The 26,408-nt window shown below is 47.1% G+C and overlaps 1 protein-coding gene across 2 annotated transcripts in view; it reads left to right on the forward strand.

Moving 5' to 3' along the window:
• Window positions 1-26,408, forward strand: part of OSBPL1A (oxysterol binding protein like 1A) — a 1,951,189-nt gene that overhangs the window by 1,082,194 nt on the left and 842,587 nt on the right. For both annotated transcript variants that reach the window (XM_085605749.1, XM_085605748.1), the window contains exon 16: window positions 4,674-4,839. In XM_085605749.1, coding sequence (XP_085461875.1) covers window positions 4,674-4,839 — 166 coding nt within the window. The remainder of the gene's footprint in view (window positions 1-4,673; window positions 4,840-26,408) is intronic.

Here is a 26,408-nt window from a genome sequence, read left to right on the forward strand (position 1 = left end):
GGGTCCATATCAACCTTCGTGAGCTGAGGGCCATATGCTAGGCGCTAAAAACCTTCCATCCATCAAAGGGAGGCTGGGACAGGTGCTTAAGGTCAACACCACCGCCATGTGGTATTGCATCAAACAGGACTCGAGGGGGTCATGGAGCATGTGCCAGGAGGCCCTGTGCCTCTGAAATACCTGTTAAAAAGAATTTTACCTGTTGGCGAACCACCTGGCAGGATCTTTGAATGCCAGGGCTGACTAGCTCAGCTGTTGATTCTTGTCGGATCACGAATGGTGATTGCATCCATAGGTGGTGCAAGGTCTCTTCCACAAATGAGGAGAGCCTTGGCTCTACTAATGTCTCACTGCCTAGTGCGTGCAATGTCAGCAGTTCTGCATGTTGGAGTTTCTTAGGCGTCTCTCACTAGGAGGCTCATTCTGCCTAGGGTAGATAGCTGATAGAGATATCTAGCCGCAGATTCCTTAACTTGGACACGGGTCGGCTCTACATCGTTTGGAGTTCCGACGGATAGAGCGGTGCCCCCTTCCTGAGCGGCTGCCAGGCTGAGGTGGGATCAAGTACCCAGCAGATGCGGGTATATATTCCTCTTCTTTCCAATGATTGACTGAAGAGAGATTGGATACACTGAAATACTATATTCTGTATCCTTTGTTTGCACTGTTTTTCACGTTGTTTGCAGTAGCACTTGGTTTAAGTCCTGATGAAAGCCTGTCCCACTTATGGGCAAGTTGGCTGAAACATGTCGACCATTTTTTCACTGTCACCAGAGCGGTTTTAAATCCATACCGCTGGTGCGCTGCTTTTAATCCTGGTAAAGGGTGTATTTGAATAAATATTGGTTGGTACAACCCTTATCCAGTTTTACACCACATTATTGCACTTATATATATTTTTTTAAAAAAATTGGCGCTGCACCTTCACTCACACTTCTACTTTTCACATGAGGATTTAGGATATCCTATTAAATAGTGAAAAACATCCCTGTGCTCCTCTCTCTAGCTGAGAGGGTTGTAGCCCTCCAAGGAACTAAGTTTCCTTGGAGAGGAGAATCCCCATGATGAAGCATGTCACCTTCGTGGTGAGTGAGGGATTTGGTCCTAACAAGGGAAATGCCCTTTGGCGTTTTGAGGTTAACATGTTGTGACTCTGTTTAAATAGTTAAGACATCCATCTGTTTGTAGCTTTCATTGCACATTCTTTCTTAGTGTTCTTTTGAGACCCATGGATTTCGTACTGTTGGTTAGCATGGTCAGCATCCTACTGCTGCTGTCCCCAGTGCCCTCGTTGGTGCGCTTCCACAGTGCTTCTCCACGGTTAGTCATGTTCCACCTGTATGTTTGGACTCTGTCATACCGTCTTGTCCTCTCTAGGCCCTTCTCTTTTGCACACCCGTCGGAACTTGCGGATCCCTTGGTTCCTATGATCGCTGCTTTTTCTCTTCCTGAAGTTTTGGGCTATCTCGTTCCGCACTGCCCTTCGGGTTCTGTGCTCCCTTTCTACGCTGTGTACACTGATGGGCTTCCATGCCGTACCTCGGCGGCTTGTGATCCTTCGCCTCCCACTGTTTGTCGCTCCTTGCAGAGCTTCTGGTTTGTCATTGGCCACTGTGGCATTGCTGCCCCCACTGTGTTTCGTCAACTTGTTGACGGCTGGGTTCCTTTGGAACTTGGTGGGGTTCACTCGCAGACCTTCCTCCTGTGGTGTTTGGCTTTGGTATCTATTCTAAGTTAAGGAATCTGCGGCTAGATGTCTCTATCAGATGTACGAGTTACTTACCTTCGGTAATGATGTATCTGGTAGAGACAGTCTAGCCGCAGATTCCTTGACGCCCGCCCATCCTCCCCGTTTTGGGAGGACCTTTTCAGGTTGAGTTTTATGCTCGCGCCTCCCTTTGGGTGGCTTTCTCTTCCAGAGGGGTGACATCTTTCCTCCTCGGGAGGATGGTTCTTTCTGGGTTCCCTGTTTTGCTCCTCCCATTCTAGTGATGGGGCAGAGGGTTCATATCTCCTCCTACTTTCCTACACCCTGACCCTGGTTGGGGCGCAGGGTTCATGTCGTCTCCTACATTTCTACACCCTGGCCGTGGTTCTTCTTCCCTCCCTCCCACCCTTTTTAGTTGTTTTAGGGTCTCTTGTCTTTCATTCTACTACAGTCAATTGGCTTGGGGTCTCCCTCACTGGGCCTCTCCCCAATAGTTCTCTTACAAAGGTTAAGGCATACCTACTGTTGCCGCCCTTTGGTGTATCGTTTTTAATTCTATGGTTCTGGTCTTGTGGCCTGTCACAGTCGGATCTTGTGATTGCAGACCTTCTGTCGTCTGCCTTGGCATATTTCGTTTGCCTCGGGGGAGGGCATTGCCTTCGCTTTTGCAGAGCTGCTTTTCAGAGCGCTGCTTGGCTCTTTCTCTTCCATTGCTTTCAGTGTACAGTGCTTGTTACTGTCCCTTCTTTTTGTTTCACTGATTCTCATCATCATTTTCTCACACACTGTTCCTATATTCTCTCAGTTTTTGGTGGTGGCTCCACGTTGTGGCGCGGAAAAGTTTCTCAGAAGAAAACTAACGTCATCGCGCCGGCAGGGACTTATATTTCTTCGCTGACGTCATGCCTGCAGATGACGTCAGGGCATAGCCATATGGCGCCGTACCCCGGCGCGCAGAGGTGCTGCTGCAAAAAATGTCCGGATCCAGTCTGACGCCTGGGGATATTCTAAGTTAAGGAATCTGCGGCTAGACTGTCTCTACCAGATACATCGTTGCCGAAGGTAAGTAACTCGTACTTCAGGACTCCTGTATGCCTTCCCACTGATACCTCTTCTGCCCCAATATCTGAAGATGAAGACTGACCAGGCCCAAGTCTTATTAGTGGCACCGGATTGGGCATGGGAGAATGGTATCCAGTGCCCCTGGGCTTGAGCATCTGTCCTGCGATCAGGCTGCTCCTCTGGGAGGATCTGCGGTCGCAGCAACAAGGGTAGGGTTCTGCACCCAGACCATCACAAACTCCACCTTCATGCTTGGAGATTGCACGGCAACAGCTGAAAACTTTCAACCTTCCTTGGGGGTGGTTGAGGTCATCTTGGCAACCAGGCGTCCCTCTAGAAAATCGGTGTATGCCCACTGTTTGCACAAATGTGTGACTTTGTATGGCACACTGCAGATATACACTCTCCAGGCAAAGTTATTTGCCATTTGTTGTTTATTTTATGCCTTGTTCAGTAACACCCTTACCCTGGGTACAGTTAAATGGTACTTTTCTTCGCTCTCTGTCTTTTTACATTTGCGGGACCAGCCCTCATTATTCAAATCACCTGTGGTGATGCATTTCTTGAAAGTTTTACAACATCTGTTTCCTCTCCCTTTCTCATTCCACTGTGGGACCTTAACTTGTTCGTCACATATTTCATGTACACTCCCATGAAGCTGCTTCACAGCTTTCCGCTGCATCTTCTCACCCTCAAGACAGTATTCGTGGTTGCCATAACATCGGCATGGCGATTAAATGAGCTTCAAACTCTGTCAACCCGCTGCACACCACACTTTTTCTCGACACACTGGTTCTGCAAACTTTTCTTCCTAAAGTTGTGACCCCATTCCACGTCGGCCAAACTATTACCTCACTGACCTTCTATGTTTCACCTCACCTCCCAAAAAGAGGAGAAACACCATTGTTTTGACAATATAAAGAGCACTGAGCTTTTACATCGACCATACAAATATAAAACTGGGTGACAAATATCCATGCAGAAAAGGATTATTTCCTGCTGGAACATGTCCTTCCATTAAGATCTGCTACGTATTGGCCAAAAAGCGGCATCTGGGAGGACTGCAGGCGTTTTCCACCAGGGCCAAAGCTGCTACCACTGAATTGGAACATGAAGTTCCTGTCCTGGACATCTGACAGGTAGCTTCATGGGGGTCACACCATATGTTCACAAAACACTAATGTCTGGTCAGCCAGGTTCATCAAGAGGGGTGTTTTGCATGCTTGGTCCTGCAGGACTCTCTGGTGTGAATCCAGTCACAGAACCACCTCAAAATAGGAACTGACTTAGTATCTAGCCAAAAGGTGAGGAATCTGTGGTTAGAAGTCTACCAGGAGAACAAGTTACTTACTTTTATTAATGCCCTTTTTGATAGAGACTCTATCTAACTGCAGATTTCTTACCAATCATCCCATTCTGTGAATTTGACTCTATCCATTATTAAGATCCCAAGTCTAGGAATCTGCACACTAGTCAAAACCAATGTTGTATGGGCTCTGCACCCAGGGATGCAGACTGCTTTGAAAGCCACTGAGGTCAGCGCGCAGAAGTGGTGCCTATATTGGCTCTGCGTGTCATTTCCAGAGTGGAACTGCATTGGTGCATAGTCGCTCATCCCCACCCACCGGCTCTGAGGTACTGCTTAAAAAGTTCCTGAATCTAGTCTGTCCCATGGAAATATTTGTCACGTGAAGAATCTACATTTTGATACTGTATCCAAGGTAAGTAACTTGTTCTTTTGTTCAGCATTTCTGTGCTTAGTACAGTTACTTAACTTTAGAAGAGTATCTTTAGTACTTCTGTAACGGACAAGGCATTCATCGGGAAACCAATTTGCAAACAGAACTTCAGTATTGAGAACTTGTTTTATGAATGTCACACATCTATTTTTCTGTTTTCTTAGGCTCGGAATCTGAGGCTGCAACACGAACAAGAAAAAACGAAGATCTTGTCAGAAGCACTTCAAACGCTTGCCACTGAGCATCATGAGTTGGAGCAATCTCTGGTGAAAGGCTCGTCAACCCCACACACTATTCTCAGTGAGGATGAGTTCTATGATGCTGTCTCAGGTACGCAACTGATGCCCTTCATTAAACATTGCAGAGTAGAATGTTACTGAAAATTGCACTTGTATTTTGTGGAATAATTGTCTTTTTAATTTATTTATTTGGGATTTATCACACTTTGCTTGTTTGGCATTTCCTCGCAGGGAAGAAAAAAGGGCATAAAGGAGGCAAAATGGAGTTTAAAAAAACAACCACCCTCTTCATAGCTAGATAACTTGGGTTCCAGTTCGTAAGTGTTAGGCCAGGAGACCCGAAATGAGACGGTTGTTTTCCTTCACTCCTGTACCCATGCTGGGTTAGTTGTTAATTACATAGTTCATGTTCGCTCATAGGGTCATAAGGCATAATCTAGTTTGCTGATTAGAAGAAAAAAAAACCAGGGTGGCATTTATTTGCCTCAAGAAACTAGTGGTCTTGTTACCGCTCAGTGTTATGTGCCATATCTGCCATTCTTCAGGGGATGCATTCCCAGCACTTTATTGAGCAGTGATGAGTGAATGATCTTGTTATCTGTCTTTGAGCTAAAGCTGTAAGTTAAAGTGTAGTGGTGTATCAGCTGGTGTAGATATTTAAGGCTTCAATCCCAATATGTTTACGAATCCCTGAGAGCATAATTTCAAAAACCCTATTAGATCAGAAGATAATGTCATACATTTTAGTCATTAGAATCATATTAGAAGCCAATAAGCAATAAATTGCAATAAATGCATTAAGCATGTTACATAAAGGAAAAAAAATCCCTGTTCTATGAATTGGGGAAAAAAGTCCGTCAGAACCCATAGAAAGTTCTAGTTTGACAGAGTGAGAGGAAAGCATAAAACTTCAGCAGTAAAGTCCGCTCAATAGATCAAAAATATTTCAAAGCAAAACTTCCCATAAAGAGAGGTTCAAGGAGGGGTTGTGACCAGGTCACCAAGATGGCTGATGCCTCTTCTTGAATCTCCTCCTTCCGTCGCCCCGCACATCGCCTGAAATCCCGGTCGAGGGCCTGGCATTGTGGCCATTGATGGGCAAAGTGACCCCTATACCCTGTACCTCTGCCCCCTGGGTGCCTCAAAAACCCATCTTGACCGCTGTGGGACCTAGCAGCTCCACAGACTCTGTCATAGGTGGCCCTAGGATCTGCAACCAGCTTGCACTGCTGTGCTAGCCACCCTCTTGGATATCCACCCGGGACCTTGCCTACATTGGACCTGAAAGCCATTGTGGGGCCCTATCGCAGCTCGACTTCTCGCTTTTCTGAGCATTCCATACTCTGCCACCTGCATGAACGTGACAGTCTGTGGATACCTCCGAGGGGCTGCTCCGTAACATTGTAGGTTGCTGCTCACTGTTCTGTAGCCCTAGAACTGCGGCACATCAGTGTTCCTCTCTACCTCCCCTCTCCCCAGCAGTTACCCGCAGTTGCACTAAGAGGCTTGGAGATTCCTCCGCACCTGGGGGGGGGGGGGGGGAGGGGAGGAGATGGTTGCAGCCATGGACCTCTCGCCTTACCTCAGAGCTTGCTAGCCATCCTGCCCACTCTTGGCTGTGGTCTTGCACCCTACAATGGTGCTACCAATCATGGGCAGATCGCATTCCACCACACCCACCCTACCAGCGGATCCGTCCTCTGTTATTCCAGACACACCGCTATTTGGACCTACCCCATCGCTGTCCACATCTGATAAGGAGACTGTCATAGGATACTCCCGGGTCTCTATGGAGACCTAGCTTGGTTCCCTAGCTACTAAGCTGAGCTTCCGGTGAGACGACCACCGCAAGCTCTCTTATAAAGTTTTGAATGCGGAAAAACTCTACCTACTTTGCAACCATTGGCGAGTGACAACCAATGTACCATTCGAGATCTGCAGGAGTGAGTCTGTCATCTTGAGGACAGGGCGGAGGGCATAGAAGGCTGCTCACAGAGGAGTAACATACTGATTTTAGAACTGCCTGAGGGGGTAGAAGGTCAAGATCCCCTTGCGTATTCAGAAACCTGATTCAGGTCATTTACTTCACCATTGTATCTCCCCACCACCTTCTCCTTAGTGAGAGCTCATCTGGTGCCTTCTCAACGCCCCCTCCAGGGGTTCCTCCACGCCCCATGCTAGCTAAACTCTAACACTTTAAAGATCACAACGCTGTCCTACGTGCTGCCAGACCAGCTTTCCCTGAGTAGAGGACAAAGTGATCCTGTTCTTTCCGAATTACATATGCGCAGTCCAATCGCCTACGTGCCTCCTTCCTGGAAGTCAACCGTCGTCGCCTGCCTCAAGATTATGACAGTTGAAACCTCTACTTTTTTCACTGACCCTAAGGACGCCTGGGACTTGGCAGATCAACATCATGGAGCACTGTTGTTAAACTTCACTAGACCCGTGGCGGGACCACCCAACTTGCGTCAGTGGGGCAGGTCACGAGCAGAAACTGCCACACTTTCATCTCCAACAACATCCCCTAATCTTGAGCAAAATAATAAAGACCTTATATGTGCCTTACAAGCTGCGGCCACCTTGGGGTCCAATGTCATTGCCACTGATGATAAGGGCCCACATATTTCACAACTTATGATGACACCATTCACTCTGATGATTCTCAACAGGGCTCTCAAACTCCCACGATGGTGACGCCTCAAACAACGGATAATCTCATTTGACTCTTCTCCCTGATATCCCCACAGCATGGACTTTATCGATAACTGGGGATTATTGTTTAGCCTGATACTTTATTTTCTCCTTTAACGCTTGTCCTTCATCGCTGAACATTGCCCTCCCCACGCACTGCCCCCGCCACGGAGACCGCCACTCCCTGTTTCTTTTCCACTGTTCCTTGGCATGGCTCTCTGCGCCCTTTCCTGATGCCCCTGTCACGCCCACTCTTTTTACTATTTGCATACAGTGGGCACTAGGTCCATCGGCAGTTCCTTCCAGGTCTGATGTGACCTAGCCCTTGTTTCTTAATGCATATAGGACACTATGCTCCCCAGAACCTAGCCATTCCCCACAATACACTAGTGCTCTCTTTAACGTGCTTTGTTTGGGGGTACTGCCAGTTGTGGTAGGCCCTTTAAGTTGTTTCCTTTCCACTTGTTATAATTATTTCTCTTTCTCTCGCTACACATGTGGCTAGATGCAGCAGGAGAGCACTACACAACTTCCAAGCCGGCAGCTGTGTGGGCCGGTGGACTGGGAATACCCAGGGTTTCCACCTCCTTCCCCGCTACACACTCTTCCCTACCTATGCAATAGCTCACATTACTGATATTCCCTTGCTTACACTAAATGTTTGTGGAATGCACACTGCTAGGTAGTGGTATGCAGTCTACTCTTATGTTACATGCCAACAAGCGCATATAGTTTTCCTACTAGAAACACCCACAACGAGGAAGGATCTGGGGTTCCTGCGTATGCGCTAGAGGGGCTTTATTCATGCCACTACTTACTCTGCATGAGCGTGTGGCACCTTGCTTTGGATTAGACCCAGAATTCCCTTCCAGGAGGTGGACACTATAGTAGACAAGAATGGTCGGTATGTGCTTCTTGAGGGCCGCCTAGATGGCCAGCCCATACTCCTAGGGCGCATTTACGTCCCCAACACAGACCAGGGGACCTCCTAGGACACACTTTCCACCATACTGCTCCAAAAAACTGCATTACCTCGAGTTTTGGTGAGCGTCTACCACTGCGTGCTGGACCCTGATCTAGATGGATCCCACCCCTCTTACCACGCTCCCACCTATATACAGGCTGATCGCTTTTGAAACTGGGTACGCCATTGGCTGTTATTGGACACCTGTAGATCTCAAAACCCTGGAACCGAACTGTACTCTTTCACTGGGCACACCATAGTATCTACTTGCGCCATGATTGCTTCCTCTGTACCGACTCCTGGTACCACTTGTCCAACACTCAGATTACCTAGGACGCATGGTCTCTGATCATGACGTCCACATGATGGATTTCCGATGGGCCCCTCCATGCTCACCGACACCCAGTTGGATACTCCACCAGGACTGCCTGGAAGACCCTGTCATCCGTGAAGGCTAGGGGAATCGTATTCAGCGCTATTTCATAGAGAAACTTAACACGGCCTCTACTAGAGCACTAGAGTGGAACTCCTTTAAGGTGGTGACTCAGAGGTCTGCATCCAAAAGATGGTAGGAGTCAGCAAGACCTTGGACAGGGAAGTAGCAGAAGCCAAGAAACACCTTTCCAGGCTGGAAAAAGCAGCAGATCCAGACCCTGTGCTTTCCTCACAGCTCGCAACGACAAAATCTTCCTATATATATTGCACTCCTGGAGCATCTCCGATGCTTCAACTTCACGGGCCACGGGCCAAAAAGGTAAACCGAGGGGGTGATCAGTCAGGCTCATTACTAGCCTAGCTGATAAGGCAGGACATTTCTGTCCCCCCCCACCCCCCCCCCATTACAGAGGAGGTTATCCTTTCTAGTTCCACCATCCACGCACAGGGTGAGATACTACAGGCCTGTTATACCTACTATTCCTCCATCTACCAGGCACCACCAGATGCCTCTTGAGTAGCACCCTCCCACATTCCTAAGAGATATTGTACTCCTGCACATTCCTGCTCCCACTAAATGCTCCCTAGATGCCATAAAGACACCTGATGGCGTAGCACAAGCAATCCAAGACCTAGACCAGAACAAAACACCAGGGCTAGATGGCCTGCCACTGGAATACTACAGTACCTTTTCCTCACTCCTGATGCCCCTCCTTGTAGGGATATACGAAGTGGTGTTACATACTAATGAGCTTCCCCACTCGCTTTGAGAGTCCCTTCTGATCTCTGTTCCCAAACTAGAGAGTGGTCCTCACCAACTGACATCTTATAGACACATTGCCATACTTCAGGCGGACTATAAGATGTTGGGGAAGATCCTTGCCGATAAATTCACCCAAATCCTCCCAGACCTTGTACATTTTGACCAATATGGGTTTGTCCCCGGCCGTAGTTCTTCCAGAACATCTGTTGTCTTTTCCATGTACAAGACCGTGTCCAGCGATGGTTCCCTTTCTCATACTAGATCTGGAGACGGCATTCGACACGCTGACATGATATTATCTCTTTACCTTTCTAACACGCATGGGAGTTGGGCTGCGACTGTTTTTCAATACCCAATTACTCTATACCAAGGTGACCTCGGATACATCTGGGCTGCATTGTTTACGCCCCCTTTCAGGTGGGCCGATGAACCAGGCAGGGGTGCCCACTTTCCGCCCTGCTCTTGCAATGGACCCCCGGCCATAAGCCTGCAAAGGAAAGGCCAAGAGAAGGATATACCCCTTGAGGACAGGACGCATGCTGTATCCCTATATGCACATGACTTATTATTATACTTGAGAGATGTAACGTCTGACCTCTCCCCGTTACGGGATACATTAACAGCATATGCTGCTGCTGCAGGGCTTGGAGTTAATTGGGCGAAATCGGCCATCTAACCGCTTTGTCATGACCAGCTACCGCAACTCATATACCTGGGCGTGACTCCCCTCTGTTGGCACAAGGTGGCATCCGCTATCTGGGGATCGGTCTTTACTACATCCCGTTGGAGTTGTATGAAGGGAACCTGGCAAGTATCAGATCTCAGGTGCACTTTTGGCATCCTCTGCCCTGGGCCATGATGGGTAAGATAGCGTTAACAAAGATGGTCTTTTTGCCCCGCCTATTATATTATTTTGCTAACATTCCAATAATCCTACTGCAGTCCTTTTAAAAAAAAAAAAAAACTTGATTCCCTATTAAGTTCCCTCATCGGGGCAGTAAACGCCACTGCGTTGCCCTTCGAAAATTGCAGCTACCTGTGGACCGAGGAAGACTGGGCGCCCCTTCCTTTGAGGTGTACTGTTTAGACGCTCAACTACAATGGCTGTCCCGATGGACTTCCAGGCGCTACTTAGATGAGGCGTGCATTGAGGGGGTATAATGCTGGTGCCAGCGATACAGGTTTTTTTTCATCCGAATGCTTTACCCTCTTCACACTGGCCCTTGCAAGTAGTGGTGGCCCCCAATTTCCAAGCGTATAGTCCTGCAGGGATGTGGTGGCCTGGATGGAACACTCGCTGCTTACCTTGTGGACCTCTTTCCAGAAGGTCAGCTTCTCGCGTTCGAGCAGTTGAGCACAGAATATGGCCTTCTTCTAGGTCAGTTTCTTCTCCGTAGACACCTTAGCATCACATGCCGTACTCTGTGGGACTCCTTGGAGATGGAACCTGCCACACATCCAGTACTACAAGCCATACTTACTATGGGTGACGGCCGTCACCTTATCACTTGACTGTATAAAGCCATCCGTGAATTAACAGTGGTTTCCCTCGCAACGCTCCAACAGAGGTGGAAGGACCATTTTGGATGAGTGCTGCATCAGAGGGAATTGGAACAAGCTCTAGAATTCCCACAACTGATCTCCCGTAACTCCTGTTTAAACAATATTCAGTTTTTTCATACACCACAGAGCATACCTTACCCCGTCCCCGTTGAAACACTACTTCCCTAATGCGCAGGTGGACTGCCCGGATTGCCATATCCCTGGCGGGGACCTTACCCATATGCTATAGTCCTGCCCGGCTCTGCACTGTTAGTGGTGGTCGGTAGACACTACCGTGCGGGAGTTCACAGAACTACCGGATATACACATATGGGAGGCATGCTCCTTGGGCATTTTCTAGCGTCCCAAACAACATAACGGTATGCACCCACTTCGCATCCCTGGCACTACTCCTTGCTAAGGGCACTCACTCTCCAATGGCACTCTCTAACAGCCCCTCTGGTTGCAGCATGGCACGGGCTGTGCGCAAATGGGGCACTGCAGAGAAAGACGCCGTCTTCTATAAGGAGGTTTGGCACTTGCGCAAATGACCTATCTCCCTTCAATGTGCTACACTCCTCTCGCAGTTCCTACAGGGGGTGTGGAATGTCAGCCTTCCCCCATGACTTCAGCATGCCACCCCTGTGATCCACCGCCTCCATGATGCGGATTCCTGCACTCGCGTTTGTTCGCTGTTTCTACCCCTCGGCACTTCATCACCATGGTACCACCAGCCTATCTGCCCATACACATCCATTTCTCCTTTGCAAGACATGGCCTGCCGCTAACTCCTAGATAAGCCCTACCTCCACTTCAGCTGCTATTTATATCCCCAGTTCATATCCTTGCGATAGTGCACTTCTGACCTATATTGAGACTCAAAGGTTGATTTTTCATGATCACTGCTGTTTCACGTGCAATTGCCCACTTCCTGTTTCGTGTTTTCTTATACAATGCAATGGACATGCTATATACTGCTGTGTTTATCATTTTGATGGACTGTATCAATTGCAACTGTTTGTAAAGAAAAACCCAATAAACATATTTTTTTTAAAACCGAAAAATTCAAGGAACTGTCTCAAAGCAATGTGGCATATGATCTGGGCAAATGGGTCTAGGCAAGTGGGTAAAAAGTAGTTGAAAAAGTGTCAACCTACTCTAGGAACATGCACTAATAAAGACTTACACATTTCACGAAGCTTTGCAACATATTGTTCCTTCCATCTCCGGTCAGCCAATCAGCATTCGATGCTCTACTGAGAACAGGATCTCAAAACTGCGTTAAATCAGATCAGGATCACCAGAAGACCTTGCCCCACCCTATATTTTGTCCATCCTATCCCCCCATCCTCCTTAAATACCACACAGACCTTATAAATATGTCTTTAAACATGGTGATTTTTCTAACAAAATGGAAATTAGCAAGGGTCAAACCAATACTTGAAAAGCCAACGGCAGATACAAACGCACTAGGCAATTTCCGACCAATATCCTTGCTTCCATACTTTGGGAAAGCTATGGAATCATTGGTAAACAAACAACTTACCTCATATTTAGAATGCAGGCAACTATTCAACCCCTGCTGGTCAGGTTTTCGGGCAGGACATAGCACCGAAACAGCTCTTGTAGAAGTAGTAGACAATATAACACTTTCACCAGATAAAGGACAGGCCGCAATGCTGGTCCTATTGGATTTATCGGCTGCTTTCGACACAATTTCTCATACAAACCCAATACAAAGGCTAAAGGAGATTGGAGTTGCAGGGATAGCCCTCAATTGGTTGAGGAACTACTTGAGGGGACGGACAATCTCTGTTCAACTAGAATCCTATATATATCTCGCAATAAAGCTGTTGACAAAGGAGTCCCTCAGGGGTCTGCACTTAGTCCCATACTGTTCAACATATATGTTGCTCCACTGGCAAGGGTTATCAGATCATATGAATTCAATGTGGTCTTGTATGCAAATGAGACCCAATTGGTAATAAGTATGGGGCCCAATCCAGCTGACACCAAAATAAGATTAAAAAACTGCATGAATCAAATAACCAACTGGATGCAGACAAACTGCCTACAACTAAATGTAAGCAAGACAGAGGTAATACTATTCGGGGAAAGCACAGGAATACTGGTCTGATGACTGGTGGCCGGACAGTCTTGGCCCCTGTTCCCCGCCCCCCTCCCTCCCTCCCCCCCCCCCCAAACGACAGTACAAAACCTAGGCATAATAACCAATATAAACTATAAATGAAGGAACAGGTAAACCATATTCTGGATACCTGCTATAGCATCATGCGTACGCTACGAAAACTTTTCCAATGGATTCCATTGGAGACCAGGGAAGCTTTGGTACAGAGACTGATTATAAGGCGCTAGATTGTGGAAACGCCTTAATGGCGTCCATTAATAAGGAACTATATACCATGCTTCAGGTGTTGAATAAAACCGCAGCATGACTGGTACTACACCTCCCTTCTCAATGTCCTTCGGCCCCATTCTAAAAACTTTACGCAGGTTACCAATAAGGAAAAGAACACATTTCAAGCCTATCTGTCTCTCACACAAGACCCTACATGGGAACAGGCCACAGTACCTATTGAGAAAACTCAATTGTTACGTGCCAACAAGGAATCTCCGGTCAGCAGGAGGAAAACATCTATTGACCCCCTTCAGGGCTAGAACCGACGGAAACGGTGGCAGATCTATTTCCCACTTAGCCCCTCAACTGTGGAACCGGCTCCCTATACACCGCCGGGCCATCACCAACCACAAAGTATTTACAAAAGGGCTAAAAACCTGGATGTTCTAAAGTACTTTTAACTCTGTGGTAAACATTTTTTTCTAACGCTTTTGTCAATAGCGCCATGAGACCCTGACAGTCAAATTTGACTCCTGGGTTTTCGTTAACGTGAAGCACACGTTGCTCTTATATAAAAGAGGACTGGTTTTGCCTATTGTGCTGTTTTGTATCCATCACAGACACCCTGACGTTGCATGTCAGGAGTGCCTTATAAATGCCCTGAAGAAGTTCGTTTGGTTGGACGAAACGCGTCAGCTGTTCATTTCAACTTGATCTGTTTAATAGTTTGAATAAATGAAGATTTGAAGATACAACTTTGGACATGGCTCTATTAACTTGCTGTGTGATTGTTTGTAAAGTGGTGCACCATTTGGTCTTGTTTAACATTATTATTTCCAGTACTGGCAATTTTGGGGTACTTCCCATGACTCATAATAAATAGGGATAGCAGGTCAGGTGCTGTTCGTTTGTAGGGTTCCACTGTCCAAACTTGTATGATTAAGTATTTTAGTACCTCCACAATTAGCTATTGGTGTCCCTTTGAGTCGCTAGGATATGGTCCTGAGTTACCCAGGGCATTGGTACACCAGGGGTCTCCCATGGGTTACAGCATGTATTGCACCAACCAAGGTAGTCCACTTAAACTGTGACTACAGGCCTTTCTTTACAGCCTGTGTGAGCTGGTGTTTCCACCTTTCACAACAGATAAGTTTCCTTGTATCTGAAGTCACTGCACTTTAAATCTATAAGTCACCCATATGGCAGGCTCTTCAGTCCTGAGAGCAAGGTAATTGTTAATAAGTGTGAGGGTGCCCCTGCATGAGCAGGACACCCCTACTAACCCTAGAGTCGATTCTCCAGGCTTTGTAATTGCTGTCAGTTTTTTTAATACATATAGTGGACATCAGTCATTACGAGATGTCAAACTGTATAGTGGATGAGCGCAATCTGATCATTTTTGGTATCAAACATGTTGGAATCATACCCCAACACCGATTGCAGCATTGGAAGTATGATCTTATGTACTGGGGGCTCTTTAGGAGACTCTCCTCTACTCCCGGTAACAGCCTTTCAGGGTCTGCAAGCAAGTTAGTGCTGCTGCCAACCACAGACACAATTCTGCCCTCTTGCTGCTGAGCTGACCTCGAGCAGGGGAAGGTAGAACAATAGGTTTCATGTCACAGGGAGGTGTGACCACCTCTCAGGCAGGACTTAGTGTATTGAGCTGGGGTGGGGGCTCTTGCCAGCGCCACCAGACAGCTTTGAATGGCACATTTGGTGCCCTCCTTGCATGCTCCAGTTTGAGCCAGCTTAGGGAGCACTAGGCTCTGGCGCAAAACTGGACAAAGGACCTTAGATTCGTAGTGAGACAAGACAACACTAAAACTGCGTCACTCTTCACTAGTCTGGACACTTGGACTTCGTTGGACTTCGACTGGAACCGAGACTGCACCAAGGAAGACTCCTGATCTCGCTGTTCTTCAAGTCCTCTTTTTTTCATCTGTGTCTGTGCTTCATCCAGGTTCTTCAACAGACCTGTGGTAATCAAGGACCCCCAAAAGAAATCTCCCTTGGAGTGAAGGAGTCACTACCCTGCTTCTCAAAGCACCGCAACAAAGCAGACCGGTCTGCTTCTCCTGTCGTCCTACAGACTCTCGACGCTCAGCAACACAGGTGGTGGTTCTGCAATGCCCTTTTGGCCTGACCTATCTGCAATTTTTAGGGCAGTATCCCTCGTCAGAACTGCTGTGACCAAACCCCTGTGCACCCTATCAACTTGCTGTTGCCAAGGCTTGTTGGCTCTGCGCTCCAGACATCTTCAGGCTACAAGAAGCTTCAGCATCTCTTCCCTCCAAAATCAGTGTCCTGACCGCATCCTCTGCACCGTGGGCCTTCATCTTTGGTGAGCTGCTCAAGGCCCTCTTGCGACTCCTGTGCCTTCGGCCTATTGGTCCTCCTGAGGGTCTTCTACTGCTTCAGTGGGCTCTCCTGCTTGCTCAGGGCCTGCTCTGACTCTCCTGCTGTTGGTGAGTCCCTTGGACCTTGCTGGTCCCAACATTGCTCCTTTTTCGTCTTCCACACCCGTTGCGGCTGCCAAGGCTTGTTGGTGCTCTCACCAGACACTGATCACCCAGTCACTGACATCCAACGTGGGACAGCTTGTGCACGGCTCTTCCTCAGCATTGCCTGGTCCTTACAACTGCAGTGACAAGGTCACCATCGATTCCTCAGAACCTCCCGACATTGGTGGGGCTTGTATCTCCGTGTCTCTTGGTCACCTCTGAGTGGCTCTGTACCCTCTACTTGCAGGTTCTTCACTTCCAGAATCCACCATTAGATTCTGCCGGACTCCATCGCCATCTTCTCCAGAGGCATCTTCTTCGTAGTCTTCCATTGCTGTCTACGGCAGCTTCCGACATCACTTCACCCCTATGCACCCTTCCTCCCTGGTGTAGGTAACCTGTTTCCTGGGGCATCCACAGGAGGGGAGGATCTCCAACCTTCTGTCTTCCAAAGGGTTTCTTCGGAGTCCTCAGGGTCCTTCTTCAGAGCTGCAACTGCAACTTCTCCATTGACTTCTATTGGGCATGCAGCTGTGTTTCCACTCTTCACACAGCCTCTGTGGGATTCCTGGGTACTTACCTTGGGTGGTTCCTTGTGTCCCCGGCTCCTCTGGGTCTTCTGGTCCAGGTCCCGTTCTCCTTTGCAGTTCGCATTCCACTTTTTTAGTATATGGTTTGGTTCCCCCCTGGAGACCACTGTATTTTTTGCTACTTACCTGATTGCTTTTGAAGTATTTGTGTGTATTGTGTTGATCTTAGAGTAGGAGATAGACCAATGTGATACTCTGTTGTAATAAATAGACTTATTTTGGCTAAACACTGTGGTTTCTTTTCATCTAATCTACACTATAGATTAAACTGGTGAAACAAGCTGCTTAACACTCCCTCAAGATAAGCCTGAAGGCTGCTCTCCACAGCTACCACTTTGAGAGCTTTCTATGGTTATGAAAGACCAACAAAACCACCATAAGGGTTGCTTGGTTTAGTGCAAAGTGCACCACTTGAATAAGAGTGCACCATATACTAAGCCAGCCTCCTGCAATCTTCATATATGAACTCTTTATTACCTAATTAAAAGACTAATTTCTAATCATTTGTTAAAAGTGATCTTTGTGTATGTAGAAACAATCTGTAGAAATAAATGAAAGCATTTTATGAAACCATTATTTATTATGAAAAACATCTTCATGGAAATGCCCAGAAATTAACATTTTATGCGTGTTTAAGCATTTCTAGTCTGGTCAACTTTTCAAGCAGTGTTATTTTAGCCATTTGAGGCCTACTACACTTTTTGCATTTAAACACATTTTATTTTCATTAAACCTGCACGTTAATACGGCACATTCATTATAAACAATTTTATTTTTCATTTTTATTTTTTTTAAACTATCTGAATAAGAAGATATGCTCCGACATGGCCAAGTTTACCCTCCCCACAAACACATTTGTGAAATTGAACATTTTAACTAAGGTAAAAAAAATCTCTCCTTACATCATATTTACATAAAACTGACTAAAGACTAACAAGATACAACCTAAACACATCTGATGGATTTCGGTCTCTGACTGACAAAGTCAAATTTAAACCAAAAGAACCCACCTATGGTCCATGGCATAATTCCGTGCTCTTCCTGTGAATCCCAGAGAACTCAAGTGGATGTTTCTTCATTAAAATGTGCACAACAACAACTTCTGTACACTTCTTGACTCGAGTGACAATAATCAGTGAAACTTGTTAAAGCAGATGCGTGGTTTTTCAAATTTTTATAACCATACCCTAGGAGCTCGCGGGTACAAAAATGCTGCACTTTAGTTTTTTTATGCAAAATTATAGACCCCTGTGGCGTATTTTCCTCCAGCGCTTTTTTTTACAATGAATGTTATAGAGGGGAATATTGTGAGATAATCATACTCCAACCAAGTTCCATGTCCTGCGCAACTAGCAAAGATACTGAATGAAAACATAGGGACATTTTCTCTCTTAATGCCTTCTAGAATATTGATTAATGCTATTTCAACACTGTGATGCAGTGTCAGTCCACTTTCATTATTAAAACCCTGCTACCCTTGAAATCACAGGTTGCCTCTGTCTGTCTTTGCTTTGTACCCTGAAGAGTGCTCTGCTTCCTTTCTGCAGTCTTGCACATAGTAAATACCACATAGGTGCTCACTGGAAGCAATTGGTATTTAGGAATCCGCTATGGGTTTAGTTAAAAAGTGTTATCAAGAAATGGAAGTGTTTGATTACTTTACTTGCCTAACTATATCAGTTGACAGTGCTGGTGTGAGACACCATGATGACAATAAAAAAGACAAAGCAACAGGAAAAGTTTTGGCCCTCAGAATCTGATTTTTTAGTGGAGCATTATGACATCACAAGGTTTACAACTCATTAAACAAGTGTTTATCAGCAAGAATAGTCCTCTCTGTAAGTATTCCGATTGGTAAATTCCTGGGATACCTGCTTTGATTCGTGATAGATCTTTCAGGATGCAAACTTTATCATCTTTGCCTCAAGAAGGTGCTGTCTCCTTAGATCAAAGAAGATTAATGCCAGGGCACCCTTTTTCTGGGTAGTTCCACCCTTGACACATTAATTTTATTCACTGATTCATTCTCAAACTTGACCAGCATACACCAGTCTTTCTTCACCTGACTGCATACAATTATGTTTTTCTTAAGGTCTCGCCTAAGACAGTGCTTGTACTGTCTGTTCCAAGACATATGGTTAGCTTACAATTGACTAAGAGCCTGCCTATTGCTTGCCATTTGTTGGCTTTATTGTCATTTGCTTGCTTTTAATTCATCAGCATCCATGGGCTTCGCTTCCTCTTTTGGTGTTTATCTATCCCTTAGAGCGTGGACCCATTATGTGTTCTTCCAGTGCTCCCTTTTCAGGTACTACATTTTCTTTTTGGGTAATCACTATGAGACAGTTTTGTGTTCCTCTTTCTTACCCGGGTGTTTCTCACCTCACCCTGCTTTCATCAGTTACCTTTCTTGCTTCCTCCCCGGCTGCCCACCTGCCCTCACCATTCTTGCTTCCCAGACCCCCTGTTTGTTCTTCATCCACTCCCACCCCCATTGTCCGTTTGCTACCCCTTGCCCCGTTTGTTTCCCCAAACTATTGTCCGTGTCCCCATCCTCTCCTCGCCTTCTGTTTGCTTCCCCATCCCTGACCTCCCAACCTCCACTGTCGGTGTGCTTCTCCATCCTGCCCTGATCACCCATCGATGCCCATGTGGTTCTTCACCCTCCGTTGACGGTGTGCTTCCCTATTGTTGTCTTTCGCCTGTTCCCCCCACACCTTTCTCTCCAGTCTCCTCTCCATATTGCCTCGTACCCCACCCACTCCACACCCTAACCCTTTTCCTCGTTCTTTCTTTTGGGTTATATGAAAAAAAGTCTATTAGTGCTATATCAAAAAGTGCATTTTAAGTAACTTTTTATTTACTAATCAATCTCGGATTGGTAAATAAATAGAAAAAAAAGTTTCCTTTATTTTATTGGCGCATGCATGCAAAATGGCGCAACACCCGGGCCATAGTGCTATTTTAGGTTGAGCCTAGAGTAAGCACGCATGCGCTGCTCTGCGAGTCATGCTGTATTCAGAATATGCTTCAAGGACCTCCCATCTTTTCAATTGACTCTTGTTGGTGCCCTTCAGTAAATGCTTGATTTTCATCGGTGGACATGCTTAATTAGTCCTGCCTTTTGGTCTTTCGGCCCCTTCCAGGAAACTACCCCTGTTATGTGTCCCCATACTTCTTGGTTTACTTACGGGGTTTTTGTCGCACTCTTTTTTTTTTTTCTTTAGGCCAGCCCATCCTCCTCAGTTGTCCTGCCACCGCCCCCTGTCAAGCTCCTCTTTTGGCGGCAGTTCTCTGCACGGCATTGTGGACCGGATCTTCTTCGTTATCAGACCCACCCTAAGCCGACCGCCGTTCCTTTGTTTTTGGAAGGCACAGTTTTACCAATGCCGAGACTCGAACCAGGTTTCTCAGATCCGAAGTTGGCAGCTCTGGAGGTTGTGCCAAGCCTCTCTCCTGCCAAATATATCCAAATGAATATGCGTGCAAATTGTATTTGAGTCTGTTTGGCCACTTGCGCTAATCAAAAGCTTTATTATCGGAGGAGGAGCCAAGATGGCGACCGGGACGGCAGCGTAGACTCCCGGCTCCGTGAACCTCCGCATCCCGCACGGATATCCTGCACGAGATCCTCAACCTGTGCTACGCGGTCGTGTTTCTGAAGGAGAGTGGCACCCGACTGTGTGACTCCGAGGTTTCTGGCTGCGGTATCGCCGGAGAAACGAGCATTTGAACTTTGCGGCCTGTGCGGCCCTGGAGCCGGGACCTCAAGTGGACGCCGTGGCCGGGTGGCAGTTCAACAACAGCGGCCTGTTGTGACTGGGCGGAGGCGGTCCACCGGAGCGGTGCCAAACTCGGCCTACATTTCGTCGTGGTCGTTTCTACTGTCAAGTGTAGCGGTCCGAGTGCATGCCCGTGGGTGCAATTCTCAGATCCTCCGGTGGCTGCCCCTGCCTTTGATGGTGAGCTGCCCGGCTGCCGCCCGTATCCTGCCCTGATCATTGCGGGCCGCCCCCGGCTTTTCACGGGAGCGGGTCCGTAGTGGGGACGACTGTTGCCCGTGACCACGCAACGGATAACTTTTCGCCTGCCCCCGGAACCCGGTCACCAGCGACGTGGCCATCGAGACGCTTGTCCCAGGGTCCCGGCCCCGGTGAGGGTCGGGCATACTTGGCGGCCATCTTGTTGCGATGAAGCCTACCATCCTGTCCGCTGGGTCGCAGCGGGCTTGTGAGAGTGCGACTTTTGGGAGTGTGGTGGCGCGATCGCAGAGAGCTGTGCTGGGGTACGGCGACCTCCTCGAGGCCCTTGGTGCTCTTCACTCCTCCTTGATTCATGGTGTCGGGGTCTTGGGGAGTAAGCTCGACGGTGTGGCGTCGGCGTTGGGGCAATGGCGGCCCGCCTGTCCGCACATACATAGGGACTACCCACACTGCGCACAGGAGGACACTTTGGCGGCCACCCCTGAGGTTAGTGCACGGCTGGACACTCAGGCCAGTATGCTACAGTGTGTTCGTCCAGCTGAGGGCCCGATCTGTCCCGGAGGCATTGGACCTGAGTGGGGTGTGGTAGCCTCGTCCCGTACGTGCCCTCCTGCGACCCAGGGACAACTCCAGCAACTATTGTCTGCTTTGGCTGCTTCTGCCTTCCTGGACCTTGAGTGCAGTGCATATCCTGGGGCAGCACTGGGAAGCCTGTTTCTCCACGCTGCGGACTGTGTTGATGCTCAGAGACTTCCACCCCACCTGTGTGCGTCGCTTCTCGGACGTTTTTGGACAATCTTCTACCTTGGAACATCGGATATGGTGCTGGGTCGAGGGGTAGGCATGGGCAGAATTCCAAAGAGTGGTCAGGGATAAGGCGGATCCTTCAGGGGTGGTCATCTAGTGGACGGGCGGGCTCAGGGGTTGCGTGCTCTCCTGGCATAGCTAACAGCATAATAGGTGCATAGTGCTCCCCATCTTTCTTGAGAAGATCGCTTTTGTGCTGTTTATTGTTCACTTTGGGGGAAACTTACCGTGCGGGAGGGAGAAGCCGGGGGTATGTTTTGAAGGCCCTCCTCCAGTTTATTAATACTTTCTCCACCCCCCCATCTGGTGGGGTTCTTTTCCTACTTCTTTTTCCCTCTTCTCCTATATTTCGGGTCTGGTTCCAGGGCGACAGGCACACTGCTGGGGGGGGGGCCGTACTCCTCTGCAGAGGTGCAGGGTGGGGGGTTGGGGGAGGGGGTTCTTTCGTCTTTTATCTCTTTTTCCATGGCCTCCTTTTTCTTCTCTGATTCTTTTTGTTTTTCTTTTTCTGGGGTCAGTGTGATACACCTCCTTTGCTATGACTCGTTGCCGCTCCATGTGTACCACAATTTCCGGGGTGCTCTCCGGAAGTTCTGGCGGGGGACTGCAGGCGCTACTGCTTATGATACTCTTCCTCATCCTGATGTTCTTGTGTTTGCGCCATTGACCTAATAGATTGCTGTAAATCGTTTACGTCTATTACTCTGCATACCTGTAATTGCTGTTTGAAAATAGTCTGGCACCTGATCCTTCTGCTTTGTTTCATTATAAAACGAAAACCTTTTTCTCCTGGTGCCCTACCTACGCTGTTCACAGTATTAGCATCACGATTCTGCTCCCCGATGTGCGGCCTGTGTTTATACTTGCCTGTTTTTGCTCTGATTGCTTAGCGGCCGGCCCCGGGGGGTTGTAGGCCCATACTTGTTCTCTATTGAACTGTCAATAAAGGTTTTAAAAAAAAAAAAAAAAAAAAGCTTTATTATCCGGATGCAGATTGAATTGGCTCCAATTTTGGTGGAGGCACTTTATATCTACACATTACAAAATCGCATTACTTTAACTGTTTAATCATGGTGCTGACCACGCTTTTCAGTAACTTTACCCCTCCCTTCAAGAATCTCGTCCGTCCTTTATGTCCATGCTACTTATCTTCCTTTATAATGGCTAGCACGATGCTGACCGTCATGAACGCCAGCGCTGATGCTGCAAATGAATTTCAGCCAATATCCTCATGGTGAACGAGTCTTTTCGGGTCTCACACATCTAAATTATACATCAAACTTCGTGTATAATATGATAAAGGCATTTAAAATGGGTTTCTTTAAAACACTGGAAGTGTTTAAGTTTATTGTACATTTCATCACTAATTTTAGTAACAATTATTAGAAGTGATAGTTTTCTAAAGATGAAGTTAGAAACATTCATCAGCTGCATTAGCCCTGACAATTAAGTTATTAGCGACCCCAGTGAGAAGTAATTTTTCCTGTGGCCCCACTGTGCGCCCTATGTTGTTATAAATGGAACAACATTATAATATATTGAACCAGGTGTAAGAGATTTTTTTTACAGAGTACATTCTGAACTAATTTATTTCTAGGTGCACATTAGTGCAGCATCACTTCAGCACAGCAGCAACTCAGGATCACCTGACAACCAGCGCAGTGCCACCATCTCAGCATAACTCTGCACCACCTCATTATCACTCAGTATCATTGGAGCAGCACCACCTCGGCACAGCACCATCTCAGCAGCAGCACAGAACTATCTCCTCATCAGTGCACCACCACCAGTGCAGCACCAACTCAGAGACCCCTCTGCACCAGCGCAGCACCACCTTAACCTCAGCTCAGCACCACCGCTGCATTAGTGCACCACCACCAGCGCAGCCCCCTCTCGGCACCAGCGTAGCCCCACCTCAGCACCAGCGTAGCCCCACCTCAGCACCAGCGTAGCCCCACCTCTGCACCAGCGTAGCCCCACCTCTGCACCAGCGTAGCCCCACCTCTGCACCAGCGCAGCCCCACCTCTGCACCAGCGCAGCCCCACCTCTGCACCAGCGCAGCCCCACCTCTGCACCAGCGCAGCCCCACCTCTGCACCAGCGCAGCCCCACCTCTGCATCAGCGCAGCTCCACCTCAGCATCACCTCAGCACAGCTCCAACTCAATATCACTCAGCACCACCTGAGCACCAGTGCAGCACCACCTCAGCATCACTCAATACCACCTCATTATCACACAGCATCACTCAACAGCACCTCATTTTCCCTCAGCATCACCTCATCAGTCTACATCACCTGAGCACCACCACAGCACCGCATCAGCACAGCACCACCTCAGCATCAGCACAGAACCATCTCATCAGTTTACCACCACCAGTGCAGCACCACCTCAACATCAGCATAGCACCATCTCAGCATCAACATAGCACCACCTCCACATTAGTGCACCACTACCAGCACAGTCCCAGCACAGCCACACTTCAACAGCAATTCAGCACCAATGCAGCGCCACTTCAACATCAGCGCAGCATCAACACAGCATCACCTCAGCACAGCACCAGCGCAGCATCACTCAGCACCACCTGAACACCAGTGCAGCATCCCCACCACAGCATGACTGCACAACAGCATCACTGAGCACAACTTCATTATCATTCTGCATCACCTTCGCCCCAGCACACCACCATCTCCGCATCACTCAGCACCACATGAGCATCATTCAGCATCACCTGAGCATCACGTCTGCACCCACCAGCATACCACCACCCCAGCATCACTTGAGCATCATTCAGCATCGCATGAGCATCACCTCCACACCCCATCTGCATCACTCGGCACCACCTCAGTCTGCCCTCGGAATCTAGCATTGGTTGATTCTTCCCTGGTGTCGTTTGTGCTCACATTGTAATTCAGATACTATTTCCCAACCTCCGCCCTCCTGTTGTTTTTCCCCTTCCCCATATAATAAGCACAATCATTAGAACAGGCAGGAGGAAGTTTGGAGGATTGCAGGACAAACCGACTAGCAGACACTTTTTCTGTTAATTCTTTTTTTAATGGGTCATTCAGTTGTACGCAATGTCTTCTTGGTTATATATAAGGGATAATAAATGCTTTGAACTTTTTTATATTAGAACTTTAAATGTGCTGCACAGCAGCCACGCTGCTCTACATCACAGGTTAAAGACATTGACAAAGCCAATAGCTCTGGCTAAACACTTATAAGGTACCAACGGCGAGACCCACTGGATATGCCAATGCTTGTTTCACATTATTTTCATCTATACTGCAGTGTATGCACGTGCTTACAAAATGACAAAGTCCTGTAATCAAAATGGTTTTTTTTATATATCGTCTCTTCATGCTGTACAGCATCTGCTTTGATGCTGTACAGCATAAAGAAAAGACATCAGCAGAGCCAATAGGTATCACAAACGAGGCCTGTTTGCTGTGCCGATGATTTATGAGTTGGCAAATTTAAGATTCACATCCCCGGAATTTCACGCACTAAGCTACGCCCCTAGTTCATCATATACCATGCCCACTATTAGCTATATTCAGGGCCACTGAAATGATGCGATTGTGTGGCCACGGTGATTTTTGCATAGATTTACCACATGATCCATCATCTGCCACATAATCTGTAGCTTTTAACCCCCCAAAAAATGTGTTTCTAGCTCAAATGATTCAAAAGTTGTTAAAAACGCAGCGGCAAGGTCCTTTGCAAAGGTTGACTGGTCACCTTTCTGTAGCTTATTGCTATGTTTGTGTGTTAAACTGGTACTAAGGAAGTTAAACCAATGCCCAGACAGTGTTAACAAGTGTCAAAATTAAAAAATAATGAAATAATACTATCACAAAATGTGCCGCATAATTTGCATTTTCGTGCCGCATAATTTACTCTACCCTGCTGCATAATTTGATCCTTCCCTGCTGCTTAATTCCAGTGGCCCTGGCTATATTTGCCTCATTGAGACAGCCAATAGGATGTGCTTCTGTTTGCCATAGTGGTAAAGGACACAAGTTGGTCACATGAAAACACATCTTTTCATTTTCTTTTGCCGTGGGGGTATGCAAAATACATTTATAGCTACAAGACAGATATAGCTTAAAAATATATTATGTTCCATTACAGTTCTAGGCCATCTGTTTTTGTTGAACAGAGCACATGATGCATTTGCTGTAACCCGTTGGGTTTGCATCATTCTGCATGCTTATCATTTCTACCGAAAAGGCTGCGTGCAGAAAAAGCAGAGTACATATCAATCACAAAAATGCTTGGGATGTGTTTCCATTCGGGCCGTTTCAAGTCAATTCCTGATCAATTTTGACAGTGCAAAATAGCACTTGCCTTTTGTGATATTCTCCCTCAAGCATACACAGTTTGTTTGAGGCCTAATGTCATTTTAAAACGTCTTTAGACGGAGAAAGATTCTAGCCGCCTATGTGTGCTATACATGTTTTCCCACGTCCCTCCATCTTTTGAGTCTGGATTCTGATTCCGCGTTCCAAGGACACTGGTATGGATCTTCGAGAAAAAAAAACTTGATTAAAATTTCCTATCACGGTCATGTATTTTTTCTTTTTTCTTACCAGCAGGTATGCAGTGAGAGCCAGGAAGCCACCTGCATGCTATAGTTCAGTTGGTGTTCCACCTGTCAGCCTTCCCCTGACATCATGTACTTCAGTAAAGTGGGAAACAGATGATCTCACAATGCTCTTTCTAGCCTCCCTCCCTTCAGTGTTCTGTCTCTTTGATGAAACGTTGCATTGATATTGAAGCGTTGTATAGAGCCAGTATGCAGGGGGGTGAGTCTTTAAGTCCCTGATATAAACGTGTGACACAAATCTAGCTAGGATTGAATGCTTGTGGAGTTCACAGATCATAAAAAAAACCTTTTAAACTTTCTTTAATGGGTGTTAATAATTTAGATGACTGTTTCTCATTTTTCATGTTTGACTGTTCAAGTGAGATCACATTTTGTTGAGTGACATATTTCCATTTTTGTCTTTTTTTAA

This window comes from Triturus cristatus, chromosome 5_1 (assembly GCF_964204655.1).
Source record: "Triturus cristatus chromosome 5_1, aTriCri1.1, whole genome shotgun sequence".
Classification (NCBI taxonomy): domain Eukaryota; kingdom Metazoa; phylum Chordata; class Amphibia; order Caudata; family Salamandridae; genus Triturus; species Triturus cristatus.